Source organism: Furipterus horrens, unplaced genomic scaffold, assembly GCF_987537825.1.
Source record: "Furipterus horrens unplaced genomic scaffold, mFurHor1.1.pri manual_scaffold_6, whole genome shotgun sequence".
Classification (NCBI taxonomy): Eukaryota; Metazoa; Chordata; class Mammalia; order Chiroptera; family Furipteridae; genus Furipterus; species Furipterus horrens.
In genome coordinates this window covers 179271499-179284843 of record NW_028327176.1, presented here as the reverse complement: position 1 = coordinate 179284843, position 13345 = coordinate 179271499, and the positions used below count along the sequence as shown (strand labels likewise).

Here is a 13345-nt window from a genome sequence, read left to right as displayed (position 1 = left end):
GCTCTGGCCCCAGTATCTTAACATGTGAACATTCCAATATCAGTTCCACTACAGAAGGGAGACAACAGTAGTACTGGATAACTGAAAAAGATAATTACTGAAAAATACATTTTGTAAGACAGTTGATAAAATTATTACATATTAAACATTAAATTATTTATAGTTGCAGTCTCTACTAAGATTTTAAACAAGCACCAATTGAAAACACTGTCATTTCCATGAAAATAAACCCAAGTGGAACTTTCTTAGCTATTTTGAAAATGTGACTGAATTATTCAGTCTTTTAAGTACCGTTTTATCTTTGGGGTGTGTGTGTATGTATGTGACAGAGGAAGGGAGACAGAGAGAGAAGGAAAAAAGCAGAAAATAAGCTATTTTAAAAGCACCTGTCTAAATATTAAATAAAAAGACCTTAAAGGAATAAATGCTTCAATTAATATCTGTAAACAAATAATTCCTTTGAAGCTGTTACTGATTTCAATGCTGTGAGGTACAAAGATATCTTATTTAAATAGTCTTTTAAAAAAGACTTCTGACAGTCTTGAGATACAAACATACTCACTGAACTAGCAATACACAAACTATTATTTCTTTGTATTTTGCTATCTGTATTTCTATGAGTCACTTCTCAGTCTACTTAGGAAAACCCACATGATACCAAAATAAAAAAAGTCACTGATAAATGCCTTTAGATACTATGACAAAGAATAACCATAAAATAAAGAGGTTCATAAGTATAATGCTGCATTTCATTTCTACCAACACTTTAATAGTAAAAGAATACTGATATTTTAATACTGGTTATAGCCTAAAATTTTTGTCCATTGAAGAAATATAATTTTCTATAAACTGAAATATCAAATGCAGAAAATATCTAGAGAAAATTATGAATACTACCCAAGTACACTCAAAAACCTACAATTTAAACAAAAGGTGGGAGAGTTTGTCAATTAGAGAAGTACTATAGTTACAAAAACAACAAAAGCTTAAGGACAAAAATAAATTACTGTTCCCAATACTCCCACTCATCCAAATGGCCTTCAAGAGACCAAATGAACAATTAAAGCTACCAAGTAGAAATTTTATTGTATTAGAAATGTTCCAAATTAATAGCATAATGACATTTAATATATTAGTATAAAAAATTGAATTTTTTTTTTTTTTTCACTGTGTGGTTGCCTCACTCACGCCCCCAACTGGGGACCTTACGTGCAACCTAGTTATGTGCCCTGACTGGGAATCAAACCAGCAACACTTGGTTCGCAGGCCGACACTCAATCCACTGAGCCACACCAGCCAGGGTTTAAAAAATTGAATTTGAACGGAGTAATATACCATTGAACAGAATGTAAATACTGGAGTGGGAGAGACAGAAGCAATACTTTATGAAGGCCAGAAATTTTTAACCCTCATTAGTGAGTTAAAATTAGACCTACAATAATTTCTTGAATGTCTAAAATGGTACACTTGGTAAAACATTTCTACGTGAACCAAGAACATGATAAAATAGTATGAACTAATGGAAATATAGCCAGAAACTTTTGTTCAGTTCACCTGACACAGAAGTTAAAGCTTATGTTTACAGCCGTATTAAACATAAGACCTAGTCATTATGTATATTAATATTTACTAAGAGTAAATTTTATGACTGTGTCTTTTTGGATCTCTATTCATAAGTCTGCTGTTTTCCTATAATTTGGCTTTGGTTTTAGTATCAAGGTAATGCTGGCCTTATCAAATGAGTTGAGAAGTATGTCTTCCTCCTCTCGTTTGGGAAGAGTTTGGGTACACTGGGTTTTATTTGGTAGAATTCACGAGTGAGCTCTCTGAGCCTAGAATTTTCTTTGTGGGAAACATTTTCATTAAAAATTCAATGCCTAGCCCTGGCTGCTGTGGCTCAGTGGATTGTGTGTCGGCCTGAGAACCAAGTGTCACTGGTTCGATTCCCAGTCAGGGCACATGACTAGGTTGCACGTCAGGTCCCCAGTTGGGGACACGAGTGAGAGGCAACCACACAGTGATGTTTCTCTCCCTCTCTTTCTCCTTTCCCCTCTCTCTAAAAAATAAACAAACAAATAAATTTAAAAAATTCAATTCCTTTGGTAAATAGAAAACTACTCAATTTGACTATATCTTTTAAGTGAACTCTGATACTTTCAAGGCATCTGATCTCTTTAAAGGAATCTGTCCATTTCATCTAAATCACTGAATTTATTGGCATTGAGTTGTATGTATTTCCTTATCGGTCTTTTTGTATTTCTGTCTAAAGTAAAGTGATATCATCCCATTTCCCATTTATGTCTGCCTATCTTTTTTCTCATCACTCTGACTATGTGTTTATCAATTTTATTGAATTTCACAAAAGCAAACTTTTAATTTTGTCAACTTATTCTGTTGCTTTGCTGTTATCTATTTCATTGATTTCTTCTTACTCAGGCTATATAATTTGCTCTTCTTGTTTCTCATGGTGAAAACTGAAGCCACTGATTTGAGACTTCTTGTTTTATAACGTAAGCATTTGATATTATGATGAATGCTTTAACCACATTCCATAGACTTCTGTATGTCAGATTTTAATACTAGTTTTCAGTTCAAAATACTTCCTCATCTCTCTTGTATTCTTTGACCCACAGGTAATTTAAAAGTATGTTATTTTCAAATATTCATAATTTTTCATTTACCTTTTTATTATTAATTTCTAGTTTAATTCTATTATAGTAAACCTTATTTCTTATAATTTCAATCTTTTAAAAGGTACTGAGATTGATTTTATGGCAATCTACTGTCTTGGTGGATATTCCATATGTACTTGACAATGATGTTGAGTGTCCTGATATTTACTTTACTGATACTAATAAAGGCTTTTCAGCTGTCTTTTAAAAAAATTTTATTCTATTGTTTATGCTATTACACTTGTCCTGATTTTGCCCCTTTGTCCCCCTCTACCAACCACCCCACGCTCCGTCAAGCAATGCTCCCACCATTGTTCATGTCCGCGGGTCATGCATGTAAGTTCTTTGGCTGCTCCATTTCCCATACTGTACTTACATCCCCACGGCTATTCCTAAGTACCTATTTTTAACTTTTTGAGGTATCTGTATACTGCTTTCCACAATGCATTATTAAATCTTTTGGTAAAGCCATTCAGAGAATTTTTTGTATGAGATGTTTTATTTTTGATCACTAGAAATTCTATTTGTATTTTAAAGTCTTCTATATCTTTTCTCAACATGTTCATGCTTTCATTTACCTTCTAGAACACAACTGAGTCTATAATAACAGGTTCTCTCTGCTATCTAAAAATATAGCACTCCTATGAAATATTTTGTAAGTCAAAATGGCATAAAGCAAAGAAGCAATTCCCATTAATTTATATTTAAAATTTTGGGGCATTTCCAGACTTAAAATTCAGTGCTCACACAATGTCATTATTTCATTCATCCCGATCAAAATGTTTAATTACATCTGGTTTTATGCTAAGCATAATACCCTTACAAGCTCTCTCAAGGTTTTTTGATACCTTAGGACACATTTTGCTAGTGAATGCACAAAATACATCAAGATAAAGCACAGATGCTCACAGACACGGCTCAAAGCTATGGAGGCTTGATGCTGAAAGGCTGAGTAGAACCCAGAAAGGAACTTGGAAGTGCCACTCTCTCTCCTTGGAATTTACGCTTTCTCTAAAAGCCTCACCATAAAACAAATGCTGAAGAGTCACTAATTTCATTTTCTGCCTTTATTCAGAAATGTGAAAATCCTCTTCAGATTTCTTTTGGTGAAAGTCCTATACTAATGTAGGCCGTTTGCAGAAGTGAAGTAACATGAACTTTCAAAAAGTAGGGGACACTTGTACAGTCATGCACCACTTAATGACGAGGATACGTTCTGATAAATGTGCTATTAGGTGAGTTAGCTGATGCACAAACATCACAGAGTATACTTACACTTACTCAGATGGTACAGCCTACTCCACATACAGGCTGCATGGCATACCACCACCACACCTGCCGTCACTGACCAACATGTCCTTTTGCAACAGGAGACTGTATTTGTCTTGTCTACTAATTCTACCATGTGTGTCATTTCTGATTCTTCTTATTAACTGTATTTTCTCACATTTTGAATCATATTTTCTGGCTTCTTTGCATGCCTCATAAAGTTTTATTTGGATGGTCGCTATTGTGAAATTTATGGTGGGTTATTATCACCTCTTAAATATTTTCTAGAATGTAGTTATATTACTTGGAAACGGTTTGGATTTTCCATGGCTTGTTTTTCAGGTCTGTTAAGCTAGCTAGGCCAGTCTTTAGTATAGGACTAGTTTGGTCCTGCTACTGAGGCAATACCTTTGTGAGTTCTTTTCCTGATGCCCCGTGCATTACAAAGTTTCTCCACTGTGTTGGGAATGTGAACTATTCTGTCTTGTGTGTGCTATAGTGATTGTTCTACCTACTCCTTTCCAGTAGATCCTTTCTAAGCCTCTCACACTCATGCACTTATTGGTAGTCAACTGAAGATTCGGGCTGGGGAGCTCCCTGCAGACTTCTAAAACCCCTTCTCTAGGTACCTCCCTACTCTCCGGTGTCTTGCTGTATAAGCTACAGACGTTTTGGCTTCCCCAGTTTCCCAGCTCTGTCTCTACAATTCAGGGAGATTGTTGGGCTTCATTAATATATTGAGATCTAAAAAATATCTCTAGGCCATAAGCTATAATAACTGAAGGGCTCACCTTGTTTGTACCACCTCTCTAAGGCCTATTCTTTACTACATGCTGCCTTATTTTTAAAAACTATTGTTCCATATATTTTTTCCAATGTATTAGTTTAGGCAAGACGGTAAATCCGGTCCGTCATTCGTCACTCCAAAATGGCTAAAGCCAAGATCAGTAATTTAAGTTATAAAAAACAAAATAAAAAAGTCAATTTTAAAAATAGATCTATAGATCAAAACTTCTTATATTAAAATATTATTTTTATAACTTCTAGATATGAATTGGTGAGCCAAACCATGCTTACTAACTAAAAGCGTGAAAAACAAAAAGTATACAGCTATGAAAACAAAGAGAATTCTTTTTCAGTTACGCTTACAAGGACAACAGGCAGTCATTTATAAAGTATTCCAATTATCGCTATAGTTATTCAATATAGCCTGCTGTTTGAGTAACTGAAACCATCAATACAAAGACATGACACCTTTTATTTTAAAAACAAACAAACAAGCAAAACCATTTACACATTTCCTAGCTCCATTCACTGAACTGGAAATTATCAATATCCAAATTTTTGGTCAAATACTACTACATACTGAAATAAACCAGTTTCATAAAGAAGAAGAAAAAAATGCTATTCTAAGTTCGGGACAAAAATTCACGAACTAATAGGTATACTTTGTTATAACAGGGAGCAAGAAAGTTATCCAAGACTATTATCAGGAACCAAATAAAGAAGGTTCGTTAACGAAAGATGAAATATTTTGAAAATCGGTATCTTCAATGTACTGAAGCACATCAAATAGGTTTAAATCTTTGAGTACAGGGTAAAACTAAAAATAAGAACCGGTAACAATCGAGATTACAACAACACAACCCCTTTAGAGTAAATACTGAATGAAACAGAAAGAACAAAGTATTTATCCTACCTTTCTAATATGAACTGTACTACTGTATACTCAACTAGTACAATAGCTAAGAGGAAACCTCTCTTTACTAAAGTGTCCTAGCTAATAAAATAAATAAGGAAGTATAGAATTAGGATATCCCCATTTTGCAACCGCTCTGCAGTAACAGATAGAGGCCTTGAATGTCACTGACTGCTAATACCGCACACACTAACATTCCATCTTGTAGAAGATCAACAGCGGTGTCTATGACGTAATCTTGCTAAAAGTGAAAAATGAACCTGAATTACAGTAAGCCTCAGTAAACTATCTAATTTATAGGAAATATGAGGATAAAAAATGTTAAGAGTGTTAAGAATGCATACAGAAAAATCTATTCTTTGGCAGACTCTACCCTCAACAAATAATTGCCGAAAAAGAAGAAATGAGATAAAGTACTAAAAAAAAGAGAGCGAGAGAGAGAAGAAGTCTACAGTTTAAGAGACTTAAGAGACTTACCAATCCATCACAATCAATCTATATTTGGGTCTTAAAATAAGCAAACTATAAGTATCTATAGTGTATTATGATCATTAATTACAAAAATACAAGGTTTATTAATTTGCTTGTAAATGCATAGGATACCTCTGCAAAAGTTACATAAAATACTGGTAGCACCGGTACTGGGGTAAGAGAATTGTATGGCCAAATGGCTGGTATGGGAAAGAGTTTCTTAATATATTTTGAGCTACATGAATATATTATCTATTATACAAAAGATATTTGTGTGTTTTATTGCAGTTTGAAAGGTTACCTACACTAAAATCATCAATTAAGTTCTTAGAAAAGCTGCTCTGACCTAGAGAAGTGACAATATTTTTTGATTAGCAAAGACAATGAATGTTATTACCTCATCATATGTGTATCTGTAGTCAGCTTTCTTTGATTTGAGGTCCCATAACACTACTGTTCCAGATTCAAAGCCAATCAACAGCTGTAATAAAAGAAAATGCCAAATTACCTGGAATGATATTAATCATATGAAACATTCATTTTCAGACAACAAAAATAACTATTATCTTTAATATGCTTCCAATATAATAATATAAACATTTGCATTGCTAATTACAAATCACATGGGTGATTTGTAATACCACACTGTATATTTATGTCTTTGATTATTAGGGATTCAAGATCTATCACACAAGTTTTTTGAAAAAGAAAACTACCATTTTGAAGTCGTCAATGTACATTTTTATTAATAGAACATAATAAATTAGCATTACAAGTTAACATTTGTATGGCTTTAGACTTTACATACTTTCCTAATTCAACACCATCATCAGGTAATTTCATTTATTTATCTATATATTAATTAGTTCCAAATTTTAGACTCATAATTCCAATGGCCACATTTCCACTTTTCTACTCCAGAAGAACCTCAAAGTACATGTGTCCAAAGCGAGTTCTTTCCTGCCTTCCCCGCCCTCCCCTGGTATTCGCTGTTATCTCCCTGTTCCTTACTTTCCTTACTTCACAATCCATTAAGCTGCTAAGGCAAAAACCTGGGGGTCATCTTAACTTGCGCTTCTCCCCCATCAGGTAAAATCATCAAGTAATTTAAAAATGTTGTACGCTTGAAACTAAATGAATATTGTATGTCAACTAAAGAAAATAAAGACACCAAGATCTCTTCTGGTCTTCCAGTCTCCTCAATTCCAAGTCTTGTTCCTCTTTTAACCCATTCCATATTGTAACTAGAGTAACAGTTCTAAAATGCAAACCTGATCATGTAATATATGCTTTTATTGAAAACTTCTTAATACCTTACCATTATCTTTAGGATGAATTCCAAACTCAATAATAAAAATATGACTTAAAGATTCATCATGGTCTGACCTCTGTTTACCTCCCCCGCTTCATCCATCACCACGCACTTTGTTCCCAGTACACTAGGGAGGGTATCTTTCAGTTCATGCTCTCTCTTACCTTGGAGCCTTTGCACACACTCTCTTCCTATCGCGCCACTCTATTCAAATGTCATGTTTTGTCTGACTAATCCTACTGATCCTTCAGATATCCTTTTAGCCATTACTTCCTCCGTGAAGCCTTCCTTGACCTTCCATATATGAGTCAATGCCCTTTCATTGGGCACTCATAGCACTCTGTGCTATTTTTACCTAAAGGGTCACCACGCAATGTAATGGAATTCTCGTGCAGACAATACCACCAGTCTATGTAGGCAAAGACTGGTTTGATCTTGTTCACCACTATACTTCTAACATAAGACACAGGGCTTGATCTGTTGTAGGTACTTAATAAACCTTTATGAATGAATACATTGGAGAATGGAATGCACATTCTTGCTTTATAAACTGTCCACTGTCTATCCAGTTTCTGCTGTCCATCATCCCCCACCCAGTGTTTTCCAAATCTCAGTATTCCCTCTGCTTGAAACTGCCTCCCCTTTTATTTACTCAGCAATGTTCTACTCATTTTTCAGTCTCAATTTAGTGTTGCTTCCTTGGGTAAGCCTACCCAGTATCTTTAGAAAGACAAAAAATGCTCCTTCTCCTATGCTAATACATGCATTTTCATCTGTATGTTTCTAATAGCTAATATACTGACCTATTCATAATAGACACTCAAATATTTGTTTAATGAATACATAAGTCATCAGTAGGTAGTCAATAATCATTCATGTAATGAGATATGAACAAAGTTCGGGGCAGGCCCAGTAATTTTAATGAAACGGCAATTTAGATTTCAGACTACAGTGCACTTGAAGGGGCCATTGAAGCTAACAAAATAAGTTTTCCCACCTTGGTAGAGAGTATAGTTAATTTCCATAACCCAAACTCTTCTTTTCCAGGAAATCTTACATACATACACCTTCTAGGAAAAACCGGTATTTGTTTCCTTTACCTTTTCCTAGTCCTTCCAAATATCTTGGATATGTGACATGTCATTTTCTGACGGGGGAATTAGAAAAACTTAAGGAAAAAAAAAAAAAGACATGGAAAAGCATAAAATTTAAGAAATGATGTACAGTGTAAATAGCACTGAATTGCTCAGGTCACAGGTAACCTAAGCTTTTGTCTTAGATCTGCCACTTAGTGGCCATGTAACTTTATAGAAATAAATTTACCCCTCCAGATCTTAACAACATAAAAGGGTTATAGTAAACTTTACCCCTTCAAGTCAGTTCTAACATCCTAAGAATGTCAGAAATCTGTGCCAAGTGATTAAATTTTAATCCCCATAATCTCCTAAATATTAAAAAAATAGAAGACCTAACTTAAAAATAAAGTACTTAAACTTGGAAGCTTCTTTCAATGCTTATTCCTACTAGAATATTTTATAACTCAGAGGTTTTAAGTAACTTATGCCACTAACTAGTTTCTTTTTAATTTTTCTCTCATACAAAGCATCAGCAGGTGCACTGAATATGAATTCAGCTCTGTACAACATCAAGAACAGATCTGTATCTTACAGAGGAAATGAGGTATAAAAGAGAGGACTCGGGCTGAAATGAGAAAAATCAGTGTTCAAAATCCCAGCTCCACCAGTATCTAACTTTGTACCTCCTGACCACATAATACCACCAAGTCTCTGTCTCATCATCTGTAAAATAGAAAAGATATCTCACTTAAATTTGCTGGGAGGATCAAATGAAATGGTGTATATAAAAAGGTTAGCATAACCTCAAAAAACTAAAAATGGAACTGCCTTTTGAACAAGTGATTCCACTGCTAGGATTATACCCAAAAAATCCTAAAACACTAAATCAAAAGAACCTATGCACCCCTATGTTCATAGCAGCCCTGTTTACAATAGCCAAGTGCTGGAAACAGCCTAAGTGCCCATCAATAAACGAGTGGATCAAAAACTGTGGTACATTTACACCGTGGAATACTATGCAGCAGAGAGAAAGAAGGAACTCCTGCCATTTGCAACAACATGGATGGAACTAGAGAGAATTATGCTTAGTGAAATAAGCCAGGCAAAGAAAGAAAACTACCGTATGATATCACCTAATACAGGAAACTAAAGAACAACACAAACAAAGGAACTAAATAGAACAAAGAGCAGAATAGCAGTCAATAGGGGGGAGGGGAGAGGGAGAGAAGGGGGATAAGTAAGGGAAGGGTTTAATTAAAGAGTCTGTATGAAAGACTCATGGACATGGACAACGGGGAGGGATATGATTGTGGGAGAGGGGGTGGGTTGGGTGGGGGAGAGAAATTGGGGGAAAATGGGACAACTGTAACTGAAAAACCAAGAGATAATAAATAAATAAATAAATAAACAAACATGTGTTCCAACTGTCACACATTAAAAAAAAAAAAAAAGAGGTTAGCATAGTGCCTGACACAAAGTAGAAGTCAATAAATGGTAATCAATATAATCTATTCTGGTATCTTACTATTTCAAAAATGTTTGAATAAGATTAACTCTGGGAACTAATGAGAATAATATAATGAAGGTTTCAAAAAATGAGGATGACATAAATAGTTACACACAATTTATGCAATGAATTAAGTATATACTGAAAAGTTCCTGTTTACATTGTATGTTGAGTACTACGGGAAATACAAACTTGCACAAATACTATCTCTGTGTTCAAGGAGTCTTTCAAGTTCAGGGAAGGTAACATACACACACATTTCTAATATGTGGTAAATACTGTAAAGCTTACACAAATAAGGTGTTAAGTGAATTTAGAAGACTGAGAAAGCATTTTCTATGAGAATTATCGAGAGAGATATCATGAAAAATATATATTTAATCTGAGCCTTAAAATGGGGATAGGAATTCATCAGCAAATATCATTAAAGTGAACTACCAGAAAGAATTCCAAACAGCCGAACTCACATAAAGAAGACATGGATGCAGCAAAGAACAGCTCACATTTGGGAAACAATAACTATTTGCTTCAATACAGCATTTGGGTAAAGATGTTCTCAAAGATAATGAAACCCAGGGCTACCTTTAAGGAAACTTGATTTTATTTGTTAGATATGGCAGAACCACTGAAAACTTCTGAACAGGAGAGCAGTAAGATTATAACAGTGCGGTGTTCTAAGAAGATTGATCAGGAAATGATTTTAAAATGGACTGGAATGGCTTGAACCCCCTTGGTCCTGATGAGATGGAACAGAAAAGAGGCATCACAAAGGAAGGTCTAAAATGACTTAGTGACTAATTCAAGGTAGAAGGAAGGGACGTTTTCAATTCTCCCACCATGCCTATCACCCAAAGGCGTGCCTTTCAAACAAGTATCTTGTACCAAAGAAAATAAAGTGAAGATACACATTATTCTAACTTGTTTAATGTACTTTCTTTCAAAACATATACTTGTATAATTATAAACTAACCCCAAACAGTACAGCTACCCTTTTGTTTCCCCAGTGGCAAATAAAAGACCACTGTTAAACAATCTACAGGCTGACCACTCCCACTAATTGAGAAAAGTTAAAACCTGGGGAAACTTCTTCACAAAACACATAAATGCAAAAGTTTCATTTTACTAATTTCTGATACTGGTAAATTTCCTGGTATTTACATAGGCTATCATTATAAAGTTATATCGTATCTCTTTCTCTTAACAAAATTCTACTTTGAATAGAACTACCTGAAAGATTGGTTGGATTAGAAAATAGAAATCCATGGAAAAGAAATTTTTATTATCTTCACATATATTTAACAAAACCAAATTAACAATAGCTAGATATTGACTGAATCAAACTGGTTTCTGAGGATAAAAAATTAAGTAATATTTTTAAAATTTCTACATTGTTAATATAGCTCTTTTAAAGAAAAATTTAGGGATAATATAGATACAAATCTAACATGCTTTTATAATAACTGCCTATAAAAACTGTATCACTAAAGCACTAAGAAGAATTCAAAATGAAAAGAAAACAGTTTTTGTCAACATTTTCAGAAAATCTGGGGAATTATTTTGAATAAGCCAAAAATAAATTAATAAACTTTAATTGTTCCTATTAAACTTAAATTTTTTTAGGGTTTTCTTGTTCTTTAAAATTATGAATGATTCCAATTCTTTCACTTGTTTTCTTGTTTTTCACAATGTATACATAAGCCATACATGTACTGCAAGGTCTGATTCTTGAATAGTTTGCATATTTATAAAATAACAAAATTCATACATTTAGGTAATAAATATATTTTTTAGAAAAAATTCTACCTTTCCTTCATCCATTGGATTATCACTTATATGGACAACAGGTCCTGGATGAGATTTAGAAGACCTAAAAAAGAAAAAGTAAGATTTTTTTCTCAGCTAAAATTTTAAATACAGTTATACATGCATCACAATAAGAACAATGAATGGAAAATAAAGATACATTTATGAAGGATGTAAACATTTCAGTAACTGATCAATAACAGATGTATAGTTCTTAATATGGATCAAAATAGTAATCAGAAAAAATAGTGACTGTTAAGTTGATACAAATAAGCAAAACTTAAAATTAAGTACACTGTATACAGGAAATCATCTTCATTTTAGTATTTTAGCACAGGAAATCTATTCTCATGGTAGAAGTCCCAGAATTAATACTTTTTAATAAAGTAGCATCTAAAGTATCGCTATCTTATTTTACTCAATTCTAGCCTCCAATTAGGCCATCTCATCCAGTTCCATGGTTTACAGCAATAATAGAAAAAATTCTATTGTGTTTTTAAGAAAAAAAAGTCAACAGATAAACTTGCTCCTATAAGATGAAGTCACACAGGTAAAGATGTAGCTAAACTGATGCCTACACAGTACAAATGAGCGCCTCCCTAGTCACTCCAAGGGCGGAAAGATCAGTCCATGTCATGAGAGCCATTTGTGAAACCACACAGACACCTACACCCGACCTACCCACTAGATGCTGTCATCCCCTCCAACAACAGACCATGGAAACCCACACCTGGTACCAAGGGACTGAGCTACATTAAGAACATCCCTGCCACAGGAAGGAAAAGCAGACTTAATGCACTAGTGTAGCTGTCTCAACACACCACTTAAGCTATATGCCGCAAATTTACCATTACGTTGAAGTGACATAAAATCTGTGAAATGCAACAATACAGAATTATTTGTTTAAAAACAAAGTAAAAAGAAACAATGAAAATAAATCTTGCCAAAATTCTTAAATTTTTATTTTTATGCCTAAATTATATAAGAAGAACTTAAGAGAAAGAGATATGATACAAAGATAAGACTCTAAAAGAGTGAAAAGTCAGTGATAAAAGTTAGGAGCCTTAAAGCCCTTTAGCTCACCCACTTTTGATTGTTATTACTGTAAAATGAAAGCAATCAAATCATCATTATATCAAAATAAAGGAAAATTAGCTGCCAAATTAATTTTGCAATGTTACACGGCAAATATTTACATTACATTTATTAATTATCAAAACATAGTAAGTAGTAGTTTAGATGAGCATTTTCCAAACATTGGTAGCAACCCAATAGTGGGGCATGATGAGCATCTGAAATAAAAGTGATTACAAAATAAAAATGAAGAGGTTTTCACCTAGTAAGAATAATTTCCTCATTAAACCTGTGCTAGTTTATACATATGTGAACACATGCATGTGTGTGTATATATACATACAGGGTGGGCAAAAGTAGGTCTACAGTTGTTTGTATGGAAAACACAATAATTAATAAATAAGAATATAAGAATAAGAATAAACTGTCTCACAGACTCACAACCGTCGCCTTACTTCTGCC

The 13345-nt window shown here is 33.9% G+C and overlaps 1 protein-coding gene across 5 annotated transcripts in view; it reads right to left on the bottom strand.

Annotated features, from left to right (window-relative positions):
• Positions 1-13345, bottom strand: part of STXBP5 (syntaxin binding protein 5) — a 142538-nt gene that overhangs the window by 82003 nt on the left and 47190 nt on the right. For all 5 annotated transcript variants that reach the window (XM_090279947.1, XM_090279948.1, XM_090279949.1 and 2 more), the window contains exons 6-7: positions 11810-11873; positions 6509-6592 (exon numbers count right to left, since the gene is read on the bottom strand). In XM_090279947.1, coding sequence (XP_090136073.1) covers positions 6509-6592; positions 11810-11873 — 148 coding nt within the window. The remainder of the gene's footprint in view (positions 1-6508; positions 6593-11809; positions 11874-13345) is intronic.